General features: G+C 39.7%; 1 protein-coding gene across 14 annotated transcripts in view; it reads right to left on the reverse strand.

The window, feature by feature from the left end:
- ANO6 (anoctamin 6) overlaps nucleotides 1-25,339 on the reverse strand; it is a 216,726-nt gene that overhangs the window by 12,674 nt on the left and 178,713 nt on the right. For 13 of the 14 annotated variants that reach the window (XM_509014.8, XM_003313749.6, XM_009425570.5 and 10 more), the window contains 5 exons: nucleotides 17,627-17,852; nucleotides 16,415-16,584; nucleotides 16,120-16,217; nucleotides 10,161-10,291; nucleotides 2,738-2,943 (listed from right to left, as the gene is read on the reverse strand). In XM_509014.8, the coding sequence (XP_509014.3) occupies nucleotides 2,738-2,943; nucleotides 10,161-10,291; nucleotides 16,120-16,217; nucleotides 16,415-16,584; nucleotides 17,627-17,852 (831 nt within the window). Of the gene's footprint in view, nucleotides 1-2,737; nucleotides 2,944-7,679; nucleotides 7,839-10,160; nucleotides 10,292-16,119; nucleotides 16,218-16,414; nucleotides 16,585-17,626; nucleotides 17,853-25,339 lie in introns of those variants that run through there. The other variant, XM_016923588.4, reaches the window with a different exon arrangement.

Raw genomic sequence — 25,339 nt, forward strand, 5'->3', positions numbered from 1 at the left:
GATTTTTAATAGTATTCATCTGAACATATGGTTTAGGCATAGTGAGACCACAAACCAAATCTCAGGCAAAGCAAGAAAAAACAATTAGGGGGCTTTTCTATTACAAAATTTCCCTCACTAGAACCAGCTTTGTCATTTCCTCTGATGTGAAAAATGTACATATATATGAGTGTGTTTCTGCCTGTCAGTACTGGGGAGCCACACGAATATTTTACCTTTTTTCCCTCAGATTTCAATAGATTAAATTTTGCTATTATCATTTAACTCAACTATATCTTTTTATAGAATCACTGGCAGATGTGCATCAGAAGCTACAAAAAATTCCAACAAGGAAGATAATTCTATTGTCTTCTGACAAGATACTTTTCTTCCTGAATTGAGCTGCTCTGAGAGACATGCTGCAAGAGTACAAATAAATGCAGTGTGTTTCATTTCCCATGCTGTTCTGCACACAGTTTTCCATTTATATAAAAATAAATTAAAATTGGTCTTCAATAACAGATGCTCTGGCATGATACAACAATGTCAATTCAGCTTATTTATTGAACCAGCAGCTTTAAAATGAATGATTTTATACCAAATTCCTGCTTGATGCCCACTCTCATCCTGGTGGTTATTCTCTTTTTGTAGACAGTAGGTTGTGAGATACACACTGGGTGTTTGAGGGAATAAGACACACATTTAATGCTTGCACAAGCACACATATAAACATAGATGTCTATGTATGTGGATGTATAACTGCCATCTTGGAAGTATAACAAATCCTAATATGGAAAAAGGGATTGCCCATAGTTTAATCAATGTCACAAATCTAATAAGCAGTTTTCCTAGGTTAAGTGATAAGAAAAAGCCATTATTGGATAAGAACCAATAGCACCAATTAGCCAGAGTGAATGTCTGTACACATACACACACTGAGTCGCCTTGGAAACAGCCAATCCTCCATCTGTGCTCATGGAGTAGAGCCATGGCATGGATGCTGGGAAAAGGTACCTAATACAATCAATCCAGAATGCTTGAGGAATAGGGAGAGTTTGAGTCAACTGAATTTTCTGGTTAGTTGAAGGTAAAATAAAAACCCTTTTAGTTTCAAACTTTGTTGCTGAAAATTTTCTTAAAGCACATAAGTCCATGTTCTTGTCCAGCTTAGTGTACTAGAGCATATTGAACGTGCTGTCACGTTCATTGTTTTATGACTGAGGAACTTGAAAGGCCTCACTGCCATTTTTCTAAACAGCAGTCTTCATTTTGCAGCACAGTAGATGTTGAAGGTGTGGGGTACCTGGGTGAAAGGAAACTGACATACCCCAGTAGTTGGTTTTTGTGTGCAATTTGCAACTTTCTCCAAATAGTACAGATAGCATGCAATTCAGATAAATGTAAGGTTCTGGGGTAGGGATGACAGCTAGGTTCCAGATAACTTGTTTTATTGTATAAAACTGTAACCATCGTCCAGACAGTGGTTGCTTTTGGAATTCTTGTGCCTCCAATTGGGGTACCTGTCAGAGTCCTCACAGAGTTACTGTTAATAACAATGATGAGTAATGAAGATGATAAAATAACAGCAGCTAACATTCAATAGAAACGAGGCTTCATGCATTAACTCAATGAATTTCCTAACACTGTGGTTGGTATGTACTATTCTTATGATATGTGGTAGGGAATTAATAATTTTACAAATAATAAAATAGGGCTCTGGAGTGGTAAGGCCTGGCTCAAGATCATGCAGCTCAGAGCTACAGTGCTGGGAAGTGGAGCTCGGGTCTACCTGACTCTAGAGCCTACAGTGCTCAGTAACTTCCCTCATCCAGAGCCTAAACTACAGGCACTGCCAACTTCTGTTGTTTTGGCTGGGGACTCAGGGAAGATGTGGCTTAAGAAATCAAAACTGGGGAATCACTTTGTTAGGGAGGTTCACCTGGGAGTGAGACTGTCAGTGAAATATGGGAGGAAATGGCCCTAGTTTTGGGATACTTCTTGGGAAGGTGGTCCTCTAATGCGCTGGCATGAAAATTGCATTGCCTGAGAACTTCCTGTGTGCCTGTACATAAAAATGACACTGTTCAGATGGCCCATAATCAATGAATACAGGCTGTAAACAACTGAGTTCTGTCCCCTCACAGCTGGGATACATACAGGGCATGAGGCTGCTTCAGCCAATGACCAAAGCATGGTGAGCAAAGACCTAAGGGTGGGGTGGGAAGGGTGATGAAACCCACCCACCTTCCTCCTTTAAGAACTGCTGCTCTGGAGTCAAGGAAGGTAATTAGGAGTGCACAAAGTGTTTATACTTCACCATCAGAGTCAATATTTTAGGTTGATGCTTTGGAATATGTAGTAAAACATGGTAGAATGATCTTATTTTAGGGCCCTCAAACTCTAAATGAACAGATTTCTATCCACATTATAAAAAAAATTTTCTGATAACTCCTTTTATAGTTATGTGAGGATTAAAAGTGTTAGTACTTCCTATCATTACCATATTTCATATTGAATAAAAACTTTAGCAAATGAGCAATAACAGTACCTGTATAGGAGGTCTTGACAGTTAAAAATAATTATATACAAAATGAAAATGCATTTAACAAGTGGTTATATATAGCAACTATATCATTTATGTGGATGACAGACTTAGCATCTTCCTCTCATTTTAAAAAACACTAAACATTTGATTCCTTAGGCAGCAAATCTAATGCATCTTCAAGGTCTTTACTCTGTAAAGCTTAGGTCTACTCACATTGGTCACCACAGCCAGAATTGCTATTCCTTGCATGATGGGCTGCCATGCTCCAATGTCTTGGGCTTTCTCTGGTACCAGGCGTCTAAACTGGGTGGTCAGTTTCCATGCGTCCACTCTTATTTCCAATATATTGTTCACGAGAGCCAACAGAGGGGCCAGTGGAAAAGAGGCCACAAATAAGGTGACGAACCCAAACTGAATAACTGTCAATGGAATGGACACACATCATGGAGTGGTGGTGGATGGAAGGACAACATATTTTCCTTTACTCTTGAAAGAGAAAGGCAAACGAACTAAATCCCAGAGAGAAAACACATCTGTGGTAAATAATAATTTAGTGTTCAACAGTGAAAGAATTCAAACAAAACACAAATATAAAATCTCTGGAAAGAAGATTAATTATAGCCTGTTTCTTTCACATGTATACACTTAATAGGAACAATATATTTAGACATCTTTAGTCAACCAGAATTATTCGCTGGTAATAAACTTGAGACATCATATGCATATTATTCATTCTCAGTGTTGAAATAGAATGTTGAAAGATGATTTGTGGTTTAGGATTTTTTTTTTTAAGAAAAAAGAAATATTGTGGCATTATCTAACAAGTTAAAGACAAAAAGAAATGGACCCATGGGAAGGCTATGCTTAGAGAACGTTGGAAGAAATATGCTGAGAACAAGCAAATGAGTGAGCTCCCCTGAGTCTGCAAATGCAAATGCAGTGCATTCAGAGAATTTGACAGTAATAGAAATCACAGAAATATATGTGATAAAAGTGTCTTAATAAATTATAATATCCTTCCTTAAGAATCTTGAAGTTAGTTGCAGTCCTTGTGGTCATAATAAGTCAAAATTTGAGTGGTGGCTTAGAAGTTCTTTTCTCCTTGTTTGTAATTGACACGGCCTTATTAAAAATGGGGCAGCAGAGATTTTGGGGTAAGTGATACCACGGAGAGGAAGAAGTAAGAAAATATCCTCAAGTTTTAGACCCTGCCCTCCTAACTGGCAGACCTTCAGAGGAAACATATACAGATATGTAACTAAGACTGTGGATGGGAGGAAAACATAGAGTTCCATTAGGCCTCGTGCTCAGACAAGGGGCAGGGATGACTCTGTCAGGAAGGGCAAGGCTGTGGAGGGTGTGGCGAGGCAAGCAGAGCTGGCATTTGCTTCTGGTCAGAGAGCCAAAGGGCATGTTGCAGAAGAGCAGACAGGGCTAGAAGAATCCAGTAAGTCCCATAGGCCAGGCAGGAACACTCATGCAGAGAACTCAGCCAGGCAAGGACCAGAGTTGGTGATGCTACAGAGTCATGAGCAGCAGCAATAAGCAGTGATGTCAACTTCCCTATGACTCACCCAACCCTAAATAACTCATCAGCCCCCAGGGCATGCAAGTAATAGCCATGTGTGGAGTCAGCCCGTCAACTGTGGTAAACTAGCAAGCATGTGTCCTATGGAAAGGGACAGCTCATAGTTGCCATGTTGGAATGAGGGCTCCATGTTGCCAGATCTCCTGATTGTTCAAGAGAAGCCAGAGATTAGGATTATGTTATCAGTAAACCTTGTTAAAAATCCAAAAGAGAAAAGATACCATTTATAATGACAACAAAAGCATAAACTATTTAGAAATAAATTAATGAGAAAAGTAAGACCACTATGATAACTGACTTAAGAAAAAACAAATAATGATGAATGAATGAGTGGTAGGATGTGCCAAACTCTTGATTGGGCAAACTTGAATTCAGGGACATATCAAATTTTTTTCCCACAAAATAATTTAGAATTCTAATGTAAATTCTGTTAATAATCCCAAATGGATTTAAGAAAAAAAGCTGACAGGTCAGCCAGGCGTGGCAGCTAATCTCTGTAATCCCAGCACTTTGGGAGGCTGAGGCGGGAGGATTATTTGAGCCCAGGAGTTTGAGACCAGCCTAGGCAACATACCCTGTCTCTACAAAAAATAGAAAAATTAGCTGGGCATGGTGGTACAAGCCTGTAGTCTCAGCTACCCAGGAGGATGAGGTGGGAGGATTGCTTTAGATGAGGAGGCAGAGGTTGCAGTGAGCCGGGATTGTGCCACTGCACTCCAGCCTGGGCAACAGGGCGAGACCCTGTCTTTCAAAGAAAGAAAAGAAAAGCTGAAAAGTGATACTAAAGTTCTTCAAGAAATATAAACAGGTAAAAGAATGAACAGGGATGTTTGCATAGACAGTATTGGGAACATTCTGAAAAAATAAAATGGGATAGCTCTGGGAGATATTGAGTGTATTATAATGCTATGGTAATTGAAACAGTTTAGAACTAGTACATGAATAGATTGTATGAATTAAACAGGGTGAATTTTAAGAGGAGATGCAAATATTCATGGGTTTTTATATATTATAAAGTGATACTTTGAAGCAGTGGATGCAAGTATTGACACAGCTAGCTAAGTCATGGGAAAAACTGGTATGGGGCCATCACTTTTGACACCAAAATAAATTCCAGATGGATTAAAAATATTATATTAAAAATAAAACACCAGAAAAAGCCCATATAATTTGTTCTGATATTCAAGTGAGAAACATTTTATAAGCAACTTTTGAAACCAAGAATAACAACAACAAAAAGTCAACGCAAAACACCCACTGGAAAAAAAAAACCCTTGCCTGCAACTTTTTCATAATCCTATACTGCTCTCTAATGCTTTCTCTGCTTGCTTCTACATGTTACAGTTGAGTTTTCTGAAGGAAGTGTCCACCTTCACAACAAGTGGTAGAGTAACTAGTCCCTGAAGCCCCGCATCCTGCTGAGACCCTCACCACTGCACTGGACCTACTCTTGCTAACTTTGCCAGTGGCTGCATGTTCATAAGCTGATGTTCCTTTTCAGTCCTGATTTTTGTGATTTCTTGTAACATGGCCATAAGAAATGTACGGCCAAGATTTATGTGACATGGCCAAACAGTCCCCCTGCTGTGGAATATTTATTTCCCCTTGATTTCTTTTTTACTTAATTTTAAAAACTTAAAATATATATATTGAAAAACAAAAAAACTAAAAAAGCCCTACCTAGCTATAGCACTGCTTCCACTTCCCAACCCAGGTCTAGCAATTAGGACTGTGTAGGTGCTGGCTCTTCCTTTCTTCCCCCTCTGTATTTTCCATTATGCCCCTTTTCCATCATGTCCAAATTCCTCTGAAGCAATGTTATCATCTCCCAAGCCTTCTCTGTGTTGACACAACTCTGCTAGATTTCTTCCCACTGCTCTGCTCTTCTTTTTCTTTGTGAGCCTCCCTCACTCTTCACTCTTCAAATGTCCCTTTACCCCCCGGGCCTCATCATCAATTCTCTGTCCATCTCTCTTGATATTCCTACTAGGCATGCCTGATTCACCCTCGTGGCCTCACCCATGGCTCCTCTGAGCTCCTGACTGTTGTGTCCAACTTTCTAATGGACATTGCCTTTCAGATGTTTTCATGCTAAAAATATCCAACACTTAGGCATTTCCTAGAGAACAGCTCCTCTCCTTATGTTCTGCCCTGCATATATGGTCTCCTGGAAGTTATCTTAATTTTATTCCTCATCTGCTATGCAATTCACCGCTTTAACACTTACCAAATCCATCTCCCTCTCTCTACTCCTATGCCCACTATTTAGGCACCTATCACTTGTTGTCTGGGTTACCTGCTGTAGCCTCCTAAATCACTTCCCTCCCACCACGAGTCTCATCCAAAATATTATCTTCCATTCTGCTGCCTGATTGATCTTATTCCACATAAATGTTATGCAGTTATCTTGTTTGCAAATATTCCAGTGGATCCTAATTTCTTTAAGAATAAAGTTCAAGTCCCCAGGCTAAGCACACCAGACCCATCATGATATGGCCCCTGCCTACCTGATATTCCCACCTGTGAATCCTTTGTTCACTTGCCATTCTTTGACCAAGCTGTTGTACTTTTAAATATGTCCACCTCTCCACACAAAATGTCCATTCTCTTCACCATACTTTAGATAACTAACTTCCACTCACCCTTCAAAATCCAGTTCAAATATCACCTGCTCAAGGAAGTCTGATTAGCATTCTCCTTAACCATGCACCAAGCGCTGAGCTCCGTGAGGGGAGGGACCAAGTGCCCTGGTATCCCCAGCAACTGAGAGTGTTTGGCACAGCAAGTGCTTAATAAATGTTTAATGGATGAATGAGTGAATGAATGAATGAACAAATGAAGAGCTGGAGGACTGCAAATCCTCCCAATTACCTAGTTCCCTTTTGGAAAGCTCATCCTGCAAAGGTTAGGAGACTTCATGGCAGGTGATGGGCTCGAACCAAGCAGAGATGAGAGCATGAAGGGAAGAAGGCCTGAGTCCTGGAGAGTGCAGCGGAGGCATCAGTGGGTTTGGCATAGGAGGAAGAAAAAGAAAGGGGTACAAGGAGCTGCTGAAGAATAGCTGATATTCAATACATGGAGAAAATCATATATGAAGGTCATTGTTTTAGCAGATTTTAAAAAATTAACTTGGAGACAGATGAAAGTGAGATCAAGGTACCACGGCAAGGGTGGAAGAGGCAGTGCCAGAGACAAACAGGGCCCACTCATCACTTCAGTGCACTCTGTTTATGGCACCTGCCCACCAGGAAGGCCTCATCAAGTTCTCAGGACACCTACCTGTGTCTGCAGTACATTACTGAGTACAAAACAGTATTTATGGCTTCCAGGTTTGAATACAGACAACTACGTTTATTATGTTCTGTGTCTGTGTACTTGGAGTCAGGAACACTCTTAGAGAAGCAATTTGGGTTAACAGCTCAGAGTTACTCCAATAATCTCAAAGGATCGTGGGAAATTCACTAATTAAAAAACGTTTCACTCAAACAGGTCATACAGAACTTGGTGAGAAGTGGGTGAGGGATGTTAATGTGAAATCAACTAACAGTTTTATATGTGTGTTGGAGCTCCAAGTTCAAGTTGCTTAAGTGTTTATGAGTACAAGGTTCCAGGCACTGGCGCTCTAGCAGAGGACGCAGTAGCTGCCTCCATCAGGCTCGGTGCAATGGGGAGAGAGGCAGGCACAGAGCGTATACCACCACGGCAGGCAGCAGGTGCTGCTAACACCTAGAAGAAAAGAGCAGCAAAGCTGTCTGAAAAGTTCAGGGGCCCAGCTGAGGCTCAGCAGGACTTGTCAGGTAGGAAAGAAGGAAAGAGAGTTGAGCCTGGGTGCAAGGCCAAGCAAGGGTGGAGCCTCCAGGCTTGCTTTCCGGAAGATGTTTCCCTTAAGCAGTTAGAGCCACAATTTAAAAGGTAGATGGTGGTGGTGTTAAGGAATATGGGGAAATGGGAAGGAGGGGACTGTGTGGTGGTGAGACCAATACCAAAGGCACTCAATGTTTATTTCTAGGGAAATGAAAACAATTCAAAAGGCACTTGGAAATTATGTCTCTCACAGACTAGAAGGACAAAACACAGATTTCACTCTCCTGTTGCCCACACAGTGACAGACTGCCTACTCCCAGAAATTCAGAAATCAAGTTTTCTAAGTCATTAGATACTATTTAGATAACAGGAAAACAACCTAATAAACCTAAAAATCTGTCTATAACAGCTGTTATTCTATACTTTCTTGTAGGGCAGGATGAGGCAGAATTATTTGGTTGATAACTATTTTAAAGAGCCTATGAAACTCTAAAAGTCCTATCAACTTCTCCCCAAAGCACATGACCATATAACTTTCCCTTCTGATGTCATTTATTTGACTAATCAACTACAGAAAAATAACTTTTTAAAAATAATAAATGACATTCTGCCCCAGGATTTTTAAAAATGCTGTTGATAGTTCCAATAAGAAATATTTACAATTATGACTCATTTTTGAACAACAGGTAATTGTCTTACAGTCCTTCTGAAAATCAGCAGAATAATAACTAACTAAGGACAGCTTCTACATATGTACTGCAGCTACACCCTTAATAAAACCTGGTCACAAAACACAACAAAGCAAAAATGAAATTCAAATCAGGCTCCGGGCTGCTGCAAAGTACTGTTGACTAAAGAAGCCACAAGATGAACCTTTTACTCATTGAAGGAAGCAGATGTGTTTCCATGTATAATGTATATTTTTAAAAGCAATTATTTTATATATAGAATGTGATTTAATAAAAACCACCTTCTAACTGCAGACTTGTAAACAGGAACCACAAAGGGGTGTCTTTGCCAACATGCAAAGCCCTATGAATAAATGCAAAGCCTGTCAACAAAAATGATGTGTTTCTTTTTCTATTCTCCTAAGCTTAAAAAAACTGTAATTGAATGCAATGGTTAGCTGAAAGGGCACAGATAAAAAACATGTAAATTGTTAGCCATCTATTAGATATAAGCGTGTCATGCATAATACAAAAGGTGGTGTTTCCTATGGAAATCTATTTTGAGATGCTTCCGTTTAAAGGCAACCGAGAGGTCAAAATCAAGTTCTACTGAAAAGAATTAAGAGTCCAAGCAAATAATATAAAAATGGACCAAAGCATTTAGGAAAGAGAGGACCTGTGCTAAATCTTAATTCCAGACCAGCACAATGGTTCCAAATTCAGGCCAGTTATGAGCCATGAAGTCACTCAAGGAACCAGGCAGAAACCACTGGCCAGAAGAAATAGGCTGTCAAAGGCAGGCATGAGATGTGAAAGTGGGCATCCTGGGACCATTCCTGCCACGAAGCTGCATGCTCCTGCAGGCTTGCTTAACTGACTCAGTTCAGAACTGTATCGGCCAACAGCTGTGCCTACACGGACTCCAGGCCAAGCTGAATCACATCTAATTATAGTTGCTGAGTTCATTCTCAGACAACATGATTAGAATGCTTTAAGAATTCGTGGTAAAGATGGCCAGGCCCAGTGGCTCATGCGTGTAATCCCAGCACTTTGGAAGGCTAAGGTGGGTGGATCATTTGAGCCCAGGAGTTTGAGACTAGCCTGGACAACATGGTGAAACCCTGTCAGTACTAAAAGTCCAAAAATAAGCTGGGTGTGGTGGTGCATGCCTGTAATCCCGGCTACTCAGGAGGCTGAGGCAGGAGAATTGCTTGAACCTGGGAGGTGGAGGTTGCAGTGAGCCACGATTGTACCACCACACTCCAGCCTGGGCTACAGAGCGAGACTCTGCCTCAAAAAAAACAAACAAAAAGAATTAATGGTAAAGATGTACCTCAATGAATATTCCATTTCATTGCCCAGTAATTTCTAGCTTTTTACAACATAAATATTGACAAAGACATACATGACCACCTTATCTGAAAGCTGGATTGTATAATTTTATCTAGTGGAGAAAAACATACTCTTCTTCATTTCAATATGCTAAATGTTAATATGGCTCAATAACAGATGCTTCTGGTATCCACAACATACTCTAACATGTTTTATATCACTAAAAACTTCACTAACAACTTACTCATTTCAAGATATTCATAAAATAATCCCAGTTTGCCCATAGGCTGCAGATGGTAGTCCTGTTCCCATCGTGGGGTTATCTTTTCTGATCCAGAAACTCTGTGAAATCGCCCAATTAGATTCATGATCCAGCTGCCAAAAAGAACAATTTATAAATTAGAATGAATATTATCAGGCCAAGGTCATAAAAATATTTTGCTGCTGTCTCAAAGCTGCACAAGTAATCTTCCCAATAAACTATTTTTTTTGTTTGCATGCTAAATTTGTTTTTATTTCTGCCTCCTTATTCCAAAATATTTTGAAAAATAGGACTACACACCAGGGTTTACCAAAGCTGCAGCTGCTACTATTTTTTTCTCCTACTTTTTCCCTATGGGCAGCTTAATTTTTAAAAGGCATGTTCCTTTATTTGATTAACTTCAGTTGTTTGTTTTTTCATTTCCCCCTTATCATTCAAAATAGTCTTGCCAGTATGAAAATCAACAGAGAAAACAAGATAGAGTATGTGAGTTGGTGGTAAGTGCTGTGGAGAAAACTAAGTAGGGCAGGGAGTGCTTGCATTTGTGTCTAGGGAGGTGGCCAGTGAAGGCCTCCTTCAGAATGATGTTGAATAAGGATGTGAAGGAGACAAAGGAGTGGGAAACCTGGGGGAAGAAGTCCCAGGCAGAGGGAACGGTGATGACAGAGACCCTGAGGCAGGAGCAGGTCTCCATGGTTCACAGACAGCACGCAGGGTAGGAATAAGAGACCACTGTCAGAATCTGGGCATTTTTTTCCTCTGAGGGAAATGAGCCATTGGAGGGCACCAAGTAGGAAAGTGACATAATCTGACTTTAGATAAAATAGGTCCAATTCCTATTTTAAGCTGAATCATTTAAGGACCAGAGGAGTGAAACGCCTCCTCCAGGTCACAGTGCAGAGCTAGGAGAAAACAGCCTGGACTGCGTCCCAGGGCTCTGTCCACCCCTGGATACTGCCCCGCTGAGCTACCCACTGTCTCTTTTTTATGTCATGTTTTTTTCCCTCTCTCAGAAGGCTTGTGGCTAAGTGCTTCCCCCCTTTTTATGGCAATTTGTCTGGAAAAGAAATCTGAGTTGGCAGTAAAATGAGGTGTGCACCTGTGGCATAGAGAACTGTTGTCCCCTCAAGCAACTGCCAGCTTGTGGTTTACCTGTGGAGTCATCAGAAGAGGCATAACAACAACTCCAAATACAGATCTAACATCTGGATACACTGGCTGATTAAACATGTGGGTGTGGACTTCAAACTCTGACAATGAGAAGGCATCGCATGATGGTTAAAGACAGTTACTGCAAGAAAACCAGGCAGACCCTCATCCTTTCCATCACATGTGCACACGTGCACACCCAGCCAGCATAAGGCAGGCAGTACAAACGGCTCACTCTGCTGGGTTTCCCACTGCTATTGATCTCAGGGCTCACTTTTCACTGACTGCTACTGAAGCTTTACTCAGGGGAAATTATCTCTACTACAGGAGACGTCTCTGACCTCACAATCTTTCCCCACTTCTTTCTTTTTGATGATGTTAGAGAGGCAGCAGGAGGCTGTGGAAAGTGGATGGGATATGAGTTCAGACACCCCTGAATCTGAATCCACACTCTATTTCTTAGCTGGTTAACTTTGGTAAAAAAATAAAATGGGGTGATAAAACCTACATTGCCCAGGGCTGCTGTCAGGATTAAATGATTCAAAATAGGTAACGGATGTAGCACGTTTCCTAACACATCAGAACCTGCTGAATGGGATTTTCTGTTGAGCAATACAGGCTGCACTGGCTGAGGCCAAGTGTAAATATGGCCTATATTACGTAGGCTCTTGGCTCAGTTATCCAGGCCACCTGGATCAGTGGTTCCCACTTCAGCACATACAAGCACGACAGGGAATGCTTGTCAGTAGTGCAGCTTCCTATGCTCCCAACTAAAAGGTCTGAGATAAGCTCCAGAATCTGCAGTTTTGCAGTCATTCCGGGGGTGGGGGGGGTGGGGGGGAGGGGGGGTGACTCAGGTAGCACCAAGGACCACACATGTCCATCACCCTTCATGACACCTAACTCTAAGGTCACTGGGTGTGGTTTCTATTTGTTTATACTTTGCTTTGCCTCCCAAACTTCTAGCCTCCGCCTCTTGCTGAATCCTTTCCATGCCCTCAGAGAAGCAGGTCTTTTTCTATCTGAGCTCTAAATCACATCAAAGTTCAGATTCAGGATGAAACTTCTGTCCTGGCAACTACTTGTGTCAGCTGGCGCTTCCGTCTCATATCAGGTCATCTTAGAAGTCTTTCTTACTAGCTTTCATTTCTGAGTTACAGACGCTGAGCCTCTTGTTTGGTTTTCCTGAGTTGAACCACTCATGTTTGGGTTTTCTATTGGTCTGTGTTTCTAGTGCAGGGAGCTCAATCTTGACTTCACATGAGAATCACCCACAGAACTTTTAGAAAAATATACACACCAGATACGTTTTCCCTGGCCAAGGCTAGAAGCAGGGGTTACAAAATAATTTCCATAGGAATTTACCATGTGTATTGTCATAGCCACATCATAAGTTATGCTTTACTAGGTCCTTATTTTGTACAAAACATGGTGAGAAGCACTTTACATCTCACTTCCTCTTCACCTCCATTATCACATTTAATCCACATACTGGAGATGATCATCATTTCTGTTTAGGACGTTCTACAGTATTCCCACTTGCTAATTTTGAAATACAAGCATCCTTCACTATCTGAATCTATTTTATGTGTCAGTTTACTGTTTCTGAACCTAGAGAGTAAGTGTAGATAGTGAGGGACACCTATATTTAGGACTCTGATTGCCTATAGCTCATCTTCTCTCCAAATCCTATCCTGAGAAGGGACATTTTCTCCTAAAACAGTTCTTTTTTCTTATTATATAAATAAGTATACTTATTTATATAAGAAGAGGCATTTATGTTACAATATACATGTATAAATGTATATAAAGGAAAATTATAGCTATCTACTAAATACCAAACAATTGATACTACAGACATTTTGGATCCTTAGTTCTATTATCTCTGACATTTTGTTATAAAAATTTCTCCAGAGTGAGTTAACACAGGAATTATACTAGCCTTTTATTAAGAACAGAATAAAATCCCCAGGAATACCTTAAATATCAAAACACTAAGGTGGAGCTGGGAAGGCCAAAGGGCTCTGAGCTTGCTCTCCGGGTCTCACTGACAACTCTGTAATTTACTGATGTGATGTATCTGAAGCATACAAGGCACTTATTCATTCACTCAGCTGCTTCATACTGAGTCCCTGTCATATGCCAGGTACTGGGGAGGCCCCAAAAGGAACCTGGATCCCTGAGCCAGATATGCTCCTTTCCTTGTTGCAAGAATCCTAGTCAAGGGGTATGGGCCCAAAGGCGGGAGAGGAAGGAAGGAAGAGGAGGGTAGATGTGTGGTGAAACATTTCTCCATGTTTCTCTTGACATACTTACACGATGTGAAAACAACTGCTGACTTATAAGGCTTTTCTCTATCTATTTTTGGGGGGTGGGTATAGTTTTGGATAGAAAGGATAACTGATATATCTTTTTTTTTTCTTCGAGATGGAGTTTCGCTCTTGTTGCCTAGGCTGGAGTGCAATGGTGCGATCTCGGCTCACTGCAACCTCTGCCTCCAGGTTCAAGCAATTCTCCTGCCTCAGCCTCCTGAGTAGCTGGGATTACAGGCATGCACCAAATGTCTGGCTAATTTTGTATTTTCAGTAGAGATGGGGTTTCTCCATGTTGGTCAGGGTGGTCTCGAACTCCTGACCTCAGGTGATCTGACCACCTTGGCCTCCCAAAGTGCTGGGATTACCGGTGTGAACCGCGGCACCTGGCTGATGTATCTTTGATAAATTAGGACTTTGTATAAAAAAGTTAAGAAAACTGGCACCTATACAAAGAGGAGCAGCACCAGTCACTCTCTGAGTTGGCTAACACTCAGCATTCTCAGTTTTCAAACAAGAAAACATAGGGGGAGAAATTTGAAGGCAAAGTTCATATCACTGTAATTTTCAACAATGAGCTTACTTGAAGTGAAAGTATAAACCACGGATAGTATAATTAATCCTTTAAAATATTTCATGTGAACAAATTTCATTTCATATGAATTTCTCAATTCCAGTTTAGGAAATAGCTGCTAAAAACCAATGTTACCGAAACATAGTGTTAAATAATTAACCTACTTCTTTCAGAAAACCCTTTTTAATCTCAGAATGGATTAAGACTTTCCTCAATTTTATATATTTGTTTTCATCTAGAAACACAGTACTATTTATGCATGACCTACTTTTACTTATCTGGAAAAATCTGAATATGAGCTCAATGAAAGTGAGGGTTGTTTTCTCCGGAGTAGGATTAAAAAAAAAAAAGAATTTCACAGCTAAAGCCAGAATCCCTTTCTGGGTGGGGGAAGAGGAAGGAGAGAGATCTTTGTTTAGAGAAAGACCCTGACAGTTTCCATTGAAGATGGAGAATAAGACCTGTTAAAGAAATCTGGAAGGAGGCACTGAAACCCAGAGTGAGTTAACTGCTCGATAAAGAGAATGAACAGAAACTTGGTGACTGGGGAGAAAAAAGCCAGGAGTAGGAGAAGAAAGGAGAGAGAAGTTGTATGTGATGGAGGGAAGAGGGCAACATGGCAGGAGGCGAGAGCCTGTAAAGAAGGGTGATAAATTTTAAAAAATTCCCAGCTATATAGTGGGATAAAAGACCTTTTATAAAGGTAGAGGTTTTTTATTTCTAAACAAAAGAAGGGAAGAGGTGGTGGGGGAGATGAGAGGAGGAGGACAGGGGGAAGACAGAAGGCGGGAGAGGTGACTACAGAAGATAGTCACAAACACGAAACTTTGCTGGCTTTAAGATGGAGAAGAGGTTACAAGGCAGGGAGCATAGATGGTCCAGAAGCTAGGAAAGGCAAAGAGATTCACCCCAGAGCCCTTGGAAACGAACACAGCCCCACTAACACCTTGATTTTAGTCCAGTGAGACTTCTGACCCCTGGGACCATAAAATATTACATGTTATTTTTATCCCATTAATCTTGGGGTAATTTGTTATAGCAGCAATAGAAAACCCAAACAAAAAGCTCCCTGAAATTTGCAGAAATTGCAGATGGTGTTGGACTTTACACTTTGATAGTGGAGGGGGCCTAAGTGAAAATTGTAAAGGGCAATGAAATCTTAGTTAACATTTGAAGTACAACTATTCTGTTGTTCTCATTTTTTAGGAAAACAACAGTAAGTCAAAGCCTTTGTGGTTATTATTTTAGACAATTATTTCTTAAAACATTATATATCCTAGTGCCTTAGGATCATGAAAGAACCTCTATTCTTAAAAGTTTGTACTCATGGGATCCTGGATTTGAATCCTACAGTAGTCTCTTAATGCTAATGTGAAACTGGGTAAATCATTTAACCTCTTTAAACCACAGATCTTCATTAGTAAAAAGGAGATAAAAATAAGGATAGTTTGGTAGATTAAATAATATATATATATATATAGCACTTAATATAGTGACTGGAATTCATACTGACTTTTAAATGCATAATATATAGGAAAGAGAGGAGAAGGATATGAGGATATAAGAAATTGTGGAAATACACAGTTCACAGCTCTAACCAGTGCTGTCGCTCAAAGGGTTGTGATTAGTCAGTCACCAACAATAGCCCAGTAGGTATAAACTCTAGCAGATGGGGATTTACATTAAATATAATGAAGGTTTTAAAATACAATTATTAGATCCTGGATACATTTGCATTGTTGGTTGGACTATGTTGTCTGGAGACCTTTAATGACAACAGATTCTGATCCATTTAGAGGTGGACATGCAGCTATGTGGCTATGTGGCTATGTAGGCAAATGATTTGTGTGGGTGGGCTGTTCTATCCCTTGTCCTTTTACCCATGGCTATACAATTTAACACTCACGGCAATAATACTTCTTGTATGTTATTCCAGATTGCTTTTCCTCCCATGATTATTGTCAGCTGAGTTGTCAGTTCAAGAAGACAGCCACCTGGGTCACACTAGAAGGTTAGAAAGAAAATACCATTTAAATATTCAATGGATCTAACTTAAAATATAGGCATTCTATTTTTCTGACATTTGTTCTGTTTAGGCTAAAAAATAAATCTAAGGAATTTACAATAAAAAACTATTCATTTGGGCAACTGAGAGAAAACTCAGCTTAAATTGGCAAGATAATACAATTACATATTCATACCTCTTCATTTCTGTATTTTCCCAACCAATAAACTGGGTCTCCTGGATAGCCTACAAATTTGCCCTTAAAGAATGCTATGTAGAAGCATGAAGAGTAGTAGTTGACAAACTGGAATAAGAACATCTTCATGGTGAGGCTGTTCTCATAATCAGTCTGGGTCCTTGGGAGTTCTGTAGTTAAAAGAAAGAGAAATAAGATTTTAAAATTGTGAACAGCTTTGAGACTCTAATAAAAAATACTGATACATGAGTTAACACGTTAAAAAAATACAATTCACACTGTTTCCATTTAAGCTGTTTTGAATTCCTTAATATAGCCCCTGTGTTAATTCCAAGTTTGCACATTGTTATGAGTTCTCCCTCACAGTAGGAATACAATAGCCCACACGTTCCCCCCTGCCCCACAAAAAAATCAACTGTTCCTTAAAATTGACAAGTCCAGTGTTATTAAATAAGAACTGCCATGGGTATAATTGACAGAAAACTATTTTTGAACTGCCTGCTAAATGATATTCTCTTGTTTTCCTGAATTGCGATAAGGTAGGTCTATTGAAGAAAACAAGCAAACCAAGGTACAACTTGCTGGAGGCATTTGGGAAAAACAAAATAGGTCATCCTCCTAGTGTGGAGTTTGCATCAGTTTGATCATTTTAGATGATCACCGAGCAGGCCATTCAGGGAACGACTCAGACGTATGCAGTGTGGGAAGCACTTAACTTGGCCACTAAACAGCTGCCTGGGATACAAGCCAGAGAGAAGAAACACATTAAAAAATCAAGGGCTGATGAGAATTATATTAATATGAACAGCACAGCACAGGGAAGACACGTAGCAGTGTGATAGCTTGTCCTCTCAGCAACCGAGGAACACATTTGCCACCGGAACCATGACCCTATTCCACTTATTTGCAATAAAGAGACTATTGACTTTCAACAATACAGTACATGATCTAATGTAATTGAAAATATTATTCAGCACTGATCTGTTTACAGAGAGCTTGGACGTTATGATGATTGTCTTTGCTTTGTCCCTTTTACTAATGCAAAGCTGTAGATAATGTATTTCCATACATGCTAGAGAAAATATGTTTACACTTGAAAATTTCTAAAAATTGTAACCTACTGGAATTGAAAAGCCTAAAAGATAACAGTCTCTATTTTTGGCAGGTTCTAAAAATATGTCAGAAGTTACCTAAGCTATAGTAGGACCTTACCGAAGTTAGTAATCATAATTGCCACTTTTTCATATATGGTGTTCAGAATCATGATAATTATAAAGCTGATGATGGAGGCCGTGATGGACGTGGCTGTCTGTGGAGTCAGGTACTTCTGGATTGGGTCTGTTCCATTAATGTTCTTGGGAAGTTTTGCAGAAAATACAATGAACACCGAGAGCCTATAGACAATGATCCCAATAACTGAAGCGATGATCAATAGGATCTGAAAGCACAATAAACACAGTAGCATGAGACTCACCAATAACTGCACTTGTACTATTAAAAACTGGACTCACACTTAAGGTGTGTGTGTAAAGTGATGTAAATCTCACATAAGTGATACCAGCGGTGGTAGAAAGTCTGGCATGTTAAATTTTTTAAAAAGAAAAAGGAATGATGGAAGTGAAAAGAAGGTGCATCCACATATGTAAAACATTAACTAGAGGAGAAACTGGGTGCAGGGGGTGGTGGGAGGGAACTGGAAACTATTTTATGTGCGATTTTTCTGTAAACCTAAAATTGCTCTAAAAAAAGTCTATTTAAAAAAGAGTATCTTCAGACAGCATAAAAATGGAACAACTAGTAGCATACTCTGGTAGAAGGAAAAAAATGAGTGTAGAACCAAAGAAAACATCCCTTCTACAATTACTAAATTATTTAAGTTGTGAGTTAATGTTTTTTGCTCACTCATACTCCATTAGGGAGCTACATTTCCTTGCAACAGAAAAGCTATCACCAATTGAAGTGTCAGCAGGTGCTAGCTTTTGTCTTAATCACTGTAGCAGGGGAGAGTCTGAGCACTGCCAGTGAAGCTGGCACAGAGGTGCCCTGAGCTAACTGTTGGTACTGGCAGCAGGTCTCTGCTGATAAAAGCTTCACACACTTTTCACACTCAGATCTTACGACCTTAAACTGGCAGTCATTTGTACTTGTATTTCCACAAGATTCACGCCACTAGTCCACTGTATTTTTGACTGCATAATCCCCAGTAAGAGATTTTCACTTTCTCAGTAAGCAGATTTCTCACCACTCAACGACGCACATTAAAGGCGCCATGAATTTTCCTTACTTGATACACAGTACTAGACACTATTGGAGAGGCATCTTTAAACTGTTTCCCCTACATCTACTTTCTCCAGAACCATGCACTCAAGGTGTGTGACTGCTCGTGATGACAGAAAAGTTTCAGAGAAGGGAAACTGAGGACCAAGCAAACCATATCTTGTTGTTGATAGTAACAGAGGCCAGTTGTCACCTGTGGAGAGCAGTAAAGGGAGTGATTACAGGATGGTCCTGGGGCTAGATTTCTCTATTTGAGTACAAGCTCCACTGGGGCTTCAATATCTTCTCTTGTGTATTAGGAATACTATGGCACCTAACCTATGGAGTTGTTGAGGATTCAATGAGTTACTTCAGGTAAAAACAGAATATTAAGCTCAGATACATGAAAAGCACTACATAAGTATTAGCTATGATTATAGCAACCAAAGTTAAGTGTTAAAAAAGATGTTTTTCTTGCTCTTTAAGAAATCTGCTTGTAGAGAAGGCATTACATTTCTCCTGTAATCTATTTCCTTTCGCAGTTAAGTCTCAACACTTGTGAGATGAGTAAGATTTGTGTGTATATGTAAAAATTAGATAAGGCTGAGAAAAATTAAAAAGATGAATCAAGTCATCCTCTCTTAGCACAATACATACAGGGTGTTTATTATGTGTTTTTAAAAATTATCTCCATAATGTTTATTATTAATGATAAAGATAACATTCTTTAAGTGCTCTCTGTTCACCTTAGCACATGTATATTTGTTTAATCTCATAACAGGCTTGTGAGGAAGGTAGTATAATATTATCTCTCTTTTACTGATGAGAAAAGAGAGGCTCAAAGACATTAAGCAATACGTCCAAGATTAGATAACTAGTAAATAAAAGAATTGGGGTCTCCTAAGATTCTGAAGACACACTCACCTCTCCATGGCACTGCCTCCCACGTGGTTTATGAAATGAATTCTAATTCATCCCAGAGCTTTTACAAACTTGTTAAGTTCCCATATTTCTTTGGGGTGCTTCCCATACTTCAATATTTCTTCATAGGGGCAGGAAGCTTTTTATTCTTTTTCCTCAAGTTTATAATTTATTTCTGATTCTAACATTAATACTTTTCTGATCATAACTTTAGTATAAGGTCACTGTGGACAATCTGAAAGTACCTTGTAGTGAACACTGATTGCTTTTGCTAGCCTGGGTCGGTTCTCCATCCTAGAAGAGAACCCAGATTTTGCTTCAGGGGAAAGAACTCCTCTGTTTTTAGCCCGGGGTTTAGGTGGGATTGCCCTAATGTGCTCCAGAGGTACAACCTGATTGGTTTGAGACAAACATGTAACATCCCACTGGACTCAGCAACTGATCCAGGGATTGACACATAACTCAGTAACAGCCAATGAGAAGTGAGGAGACATCTGTTAGTGCCCATGGGAAAGAGAAGCTTCACCTATCAATAGAGAAAGCCATTAAAAAAAAGACCTCGGCTGGGCGCGGTGGCTCACGCCTGTAACCCCGGCACTTTGAGGGGCTGCGGCGGGCAGATCATGAGGTCAGGAGTTCCAGACCAGCCTGGCCAACATGGTGAAACCCCGACTGTACTAAAAATACAAAAACTAGCTGGGCGTGGTGGCAGGTGCCTGTAATCCCAGCTACTGGGGAGGCTGAGACAGGAGAATCACTTGAACGCGGGAGGCGGAGGTTGCAGTGAGCTGAGACCACGCATTGCACTTCAGCCTGGGCGACAGAGCGAGAACCTGTCTCAAAAAAACAAAAAACAAAACAAAAAAACAAAAAACCTCCCTTGGCTTGGAAGATGTGACATCTGAAATGCTTCAGCCATTCTGCTACCACAAGGAAGTGTCCAGACCCACCATGTCCAGGAGGCCAGCTGACACAGGATGAAAGGAACACAGCCCTTGATAATATCTGGTCTGCAGTTATCTAGCTTTGACTGGAGCCATACCTCAGGCCTGGAATTTTCAGTTTCAGAGAATAAATAGGTGGAAAGAATAAATCCCACCTCCCCCTCTTTTGCTGTTGTTTAAACCGACTGAAGACCGATTTTCTGCCAAGCATAACTCAAAGATTTCTAATAAAAATAACATTAAATAGGAAAAAATTTATCTACTATCTACATGTGGGCACAATTCCTTCAGGATTATGTATGCATTGTATGCATATTTAAAACCACTTTACATATTTTATCCTTCCCTTAAACCTATCATAAACCATAAGCATTTTTATATGCCTTAAAAAATCTTCATGACCATACTTTCTCATGGCCGCACAACATTCCACTGTTTGAAGGTTGAGAAGTAGAATATTTTGGTTGATTGATATATATGTTTATGTATATATGTGTGTATATAAATATATACATAAATGTTGTGATAAGTATGTGAAAAAATCTTTTACTGACCATTTTCAAATATTTCCTGATTGAAAGTCCTAAGAGCTAAATTAGTGGATTAAAGCATATGAATATTTTTGAGACTTGAAACACAATTGCTAAGCTGCCTTCTAGGAAGCTGGAGCAGTGCAGAATTACAATAGTCTTGTATTGGAGTAGTTGACTGTTGTACTTCATCCTCACAGACACTGAGTCCTATCATTCAAGAGGTGAAAAATCATATCTCACTTTAATGTGAGTGGATTTAATCACTATTGAGATTTGGCATTTTGTAATGGTTATTGGTCATCATATTTTTTTCCTTTGTAATTGCACATTAATGTTCTGTCTCTTTAGCCACTGAGATCTTTGGTGTTATCTTCTAGATGATCTGGACTCCACGTATTAAAGGTATTGACCTCTTGTTTGCCCTATTGTTAACAAATATATCTTCTGGTATTTTGTTTACATTTCGGATACTTTTGATGTATGGAAATATTTAAATGTTTTCCTCTGCAACGTTTTCTATTGCTAGTAAGTTTAGAAAACCTTTTTACTTCTAAAGATCATATAGTCATCAAATTTATTTGTAGTTTTTTTTTTTATACTTTAAGTTCTAGGGTACACGTGCACAACGTGCAGGTTTGACACATAGGTATACACGTGCCATGTTGGTTTGCTGCACCCATCAACTCATCATTCACATTAGGTATTTCTCCTAATGCTATGCTTCCCCTAGCCCCCCACCGCCCAACAGGCCCCACTATGTGATGTTCCCCACGGTGTCCAAGTTATCTCATTCATTGTTCAATTCCCACCTATGAGTGAGAACATGCGGTGTTTGGTTTTCTGGCCTTGTGATAGTCTGCTCAGAATGATGGTTTCCAGCTTCATCCATGTCCCTGCAACGGACATGAACTCATCCTTTTTTATGGCTGCATAGTATTCCATGGTGTATATGTGCCACATTTTCTTAATCCAGTCTATCATTGGTGGACATTTGGGTTGGTTCCAAGTCTTTGCTATTGTGAATAGTGCTGCAATAAACATATATGTGCATGTTTCTTCATAGTAGTATGATTTATAATCCTTTGGATATATACCCAGTAATGGGATTGCTGGGTCAAATGGTATTTCTAGTTCTACATCCTTGAGGAATCTCCACACAGTCTTCCACAATGGTTGAACCAATTTACACTCCCAACAGTGTAAAAGCATTCCTATTTCTCCACATCCTATCCAGCACCTGTTGTTTCCTGACTTTTTAATGATCACCATTCTAACTGGTGTCAGATGGTATCTCATTGTGGTTCTGACTTGCATTTCTCTGATGACCAATGATGATGAGCATTTTTTCATGTGTCTGTTGGCTGTGTAGATGTCTTCTTTTGAAAAGTGTCTGTTCATATGCTTTGCCCACTTTTTGATGGGGTTGTTTTCTTGTAAATTTGTTTGAGTCCTTTGTAGATTCTGGATATTAGCCCTTTGTCAGATGGGTAGATTGCAAAAATTTTCTCCCATTCTGTAGGTTGCCTATTCACTCTGATGGTAGTTTCTTTTGCTGTGCAGAAGCTCTTTAGTTTAATTAGATCCCATTTGTCTATTTTGGCTTTTGTTGCTATTGCTTTTGGTGTTGCTATTGCTTTGGTATTGAAGTCCTTGTCCATGCCTATGTCCTGAATGGTATTGCCTAGGTTTTCTTCTAGGGTTTTTATGGCTTTAGGTCTAACATTTAAGTCTTTAATCCATCTTGAATTAATTTTTGTACAAGGTGTAAGGAAGGGATCCAGTTTCAGCTTTCTACATATGGCTAGCCAGTTTTCCCAGCACCATTTATTAAATAGTGAATCCTTTCCCCATTGCTTGTTTTTGTCAGGTCTGTCAAAGATCAAATGGTTGTAGATGTGTGGTGTTATTTCTGAGGCCTCCGTTCTGTTCCATTGGTCTATATCTCTGTTTTGGTACCAGTACCATGCTGTTTTGGTTACTGTAGCCTTGTAGTATAGTTTGAAGTCAGGTAGCATGATGCATCCAGCTTTTTTCTTTTTGCTTAGGATTGTCTTGGCAATGCAGGCTTTTTGGGTCCATATGAACTTTAGTTTTTTCCAATTCTGTGAAGAAAGTCATTGGTAGCTTGATGGGGATGGCACTGAATTTATAAATTACTTTGGGCAGTATGGCCATTTTCACGATATTGATTCTTCTTATCCATGAGTGTGGAATATTCTTCCATTTGTTTGTGTTCTCTTTTATTTAGTTGAGCAGTGGTTTGTAGTTCTCCTTGAAGAAGTCCTTCATATCCCTTTTAAGTTGGATTCCTAGGTATTTTATTCTCTTTGTAGCAACTGTGAATGGGAGTTCACTCATGATTTGGCTCTTCGTTTGTCTCCTAATGGTGTATAGGAGTGCTTGTGATTTTTGCACATTGATTTTGTATCCTAATATTTTGTTGAAGTTGCTTATTAGCTTAAGGAGATTTTGGGCTGAGATGATGGGGTTTTCTAAATATAAAATCATGTCATCTGCAAACAGGGACAATTTGACTTCCTCATTTCCTAATTGAATACCCTTTATTTCTTTCTCTTGCCTGACTGCCCTGGCCAGAACTTCCAACACTATGTTGAATGAGAGTGGAGAGAGAGGGCATCCTTGTCTTGTGCCAGTTTTCAAAGGGAATGCTTCCAGTTTTTGCGCATTCAGTATGATATTGGCTGTGGGTTTGTCATAAATAGCTCTTATTATTTTGAAATATGTTCCATCAATACCTAGTTTATTGAGAGTTTTTAGCAGGAAGGGCTATTGAATTTTGTCAAAGGCCTTTTCTGCATCTATTGAGATAATCATGTGGTTTTTGTCACTGGATCTGTTTATGTGATAGATTACGTTTATTGATTTGCATATGTTGAACCAGCCTTGCATCCCAGGGATGAAGCCTACTTGATCGTGTTGGATAAGCTTTTTGATGTGCTGCTGGATTCGGTTTGCCAGTATTTTATGGTGGATTTTCACATCGATGTTCATCAGGGATACTGGCCTAAAATTCTCTTTTTTTGTTGTGTCTCTGCCAGGCTTTGGTATCAGGATGATGCTGGCCTCATAAAATGAGTTAGGGAGGATTCCCTCTTTTTCTATTGATTGGAATGGTGTCAGAAGGAATGGTAGCAGCTCCTCTTTGTACCTCTGGTAGAATTTGGCTGTGAATCCTTTTGGTCCTGGACTTTTTTTGGTTGGTAGGCTATTAATTATTGCCTCAATTTCAGAGCCTGTTATTGATCTATTCAGAGATTGAACTTCTTCCTGGTTTAGTGTTGGAAGGGTGTATGTGTCCAGGAATTTATCCATTTCTTGTAGATTTTCTGGTTTATTTGCATAGAGGTGTTTATAGTATTCTCTGATGGTAGTTTGTATTTCTATGGGATCAGTGGCGATATCCCCTTTATCATTTTTTATTGCATCTACTTGATTCTTCTCTCTTTTCTTCTTTATTAGTCTTGCTAGCCATCTACCAGTTTTGTTGATCTTTTCAAAAAACCAGCTCCTGGATTCACTGATTTTTTGAAGGGTTTTTTGTGTCTCTATCTTTTTCAGTTCTGCTCTTAGTTATTTCTTGCCTTCTGCTAGCTTTTGAATGTGTTTGCTCTTGCTTCTCTAGTTCTTTTAATTATGATGTTAGGCCGTTGATTTTAGATCGTTCCTGCTTTCCTTTGTGGGCATGTAGTGCTATAAATTTCCCTCTACACACTGCTTTAAATGTGTCTCAGAGATTCTGGCATGTTGCGTCTTTGTTCTCATTGGTTTCAAAGAACATCTTTATTCTGTCTTCATTTCATTACGTACCCAGTAGTCATTCAGGAGCAGGTTGTTCAGTTTCCATGTAGTTGTGCAGTTTTGAATGAGTTTCTTAATCCTGAGTTCTAGTTTGATTGCACTGTGGTCTGAGAGACAGTTTGTTGTGATTTCTGTTCTTTCACATTTGCTGAGGAGTGCTTTACTTCCAATTATGTGGTCAATTTTAGAATAAATGTGATGTGGTGCTGAGAAGAATGTATATTCTGTTGATTTGGGGTGGAGAGTTCTGTAGATGTCCATTAGGTCTGCTTGTTGCAGATCTGAGTTCAGGTCCTGGATATCCTTGTTAACCTTCTGTCTTGTTGATCTAATATTGACAGTGGGGTGTTAAAGTCTCCCATTATTATTGTGTGGGAGTCTAAGTCTCTTTGCAGGTCTCTAAGGACTTGCTTTATGAATCTGGGTGCTCCTTTATTGGGTGCATGTATATT

This window comes from Pan troglodytes, chromosome 10 (genome assembly GCF_028858775.2).
Source record: "Pan troglodytes isolate AG18354 chromosome 10, NHGRI_mPanTro3-v2.0_pri, whole genome shotgun sequence".
Taxonomy (NCBI): domain Eukaryota; kingdom Metazoa; phylum Chordata; class Mammalia; order Primates; family Hominidae; genus Pan; species Pan troglodytes.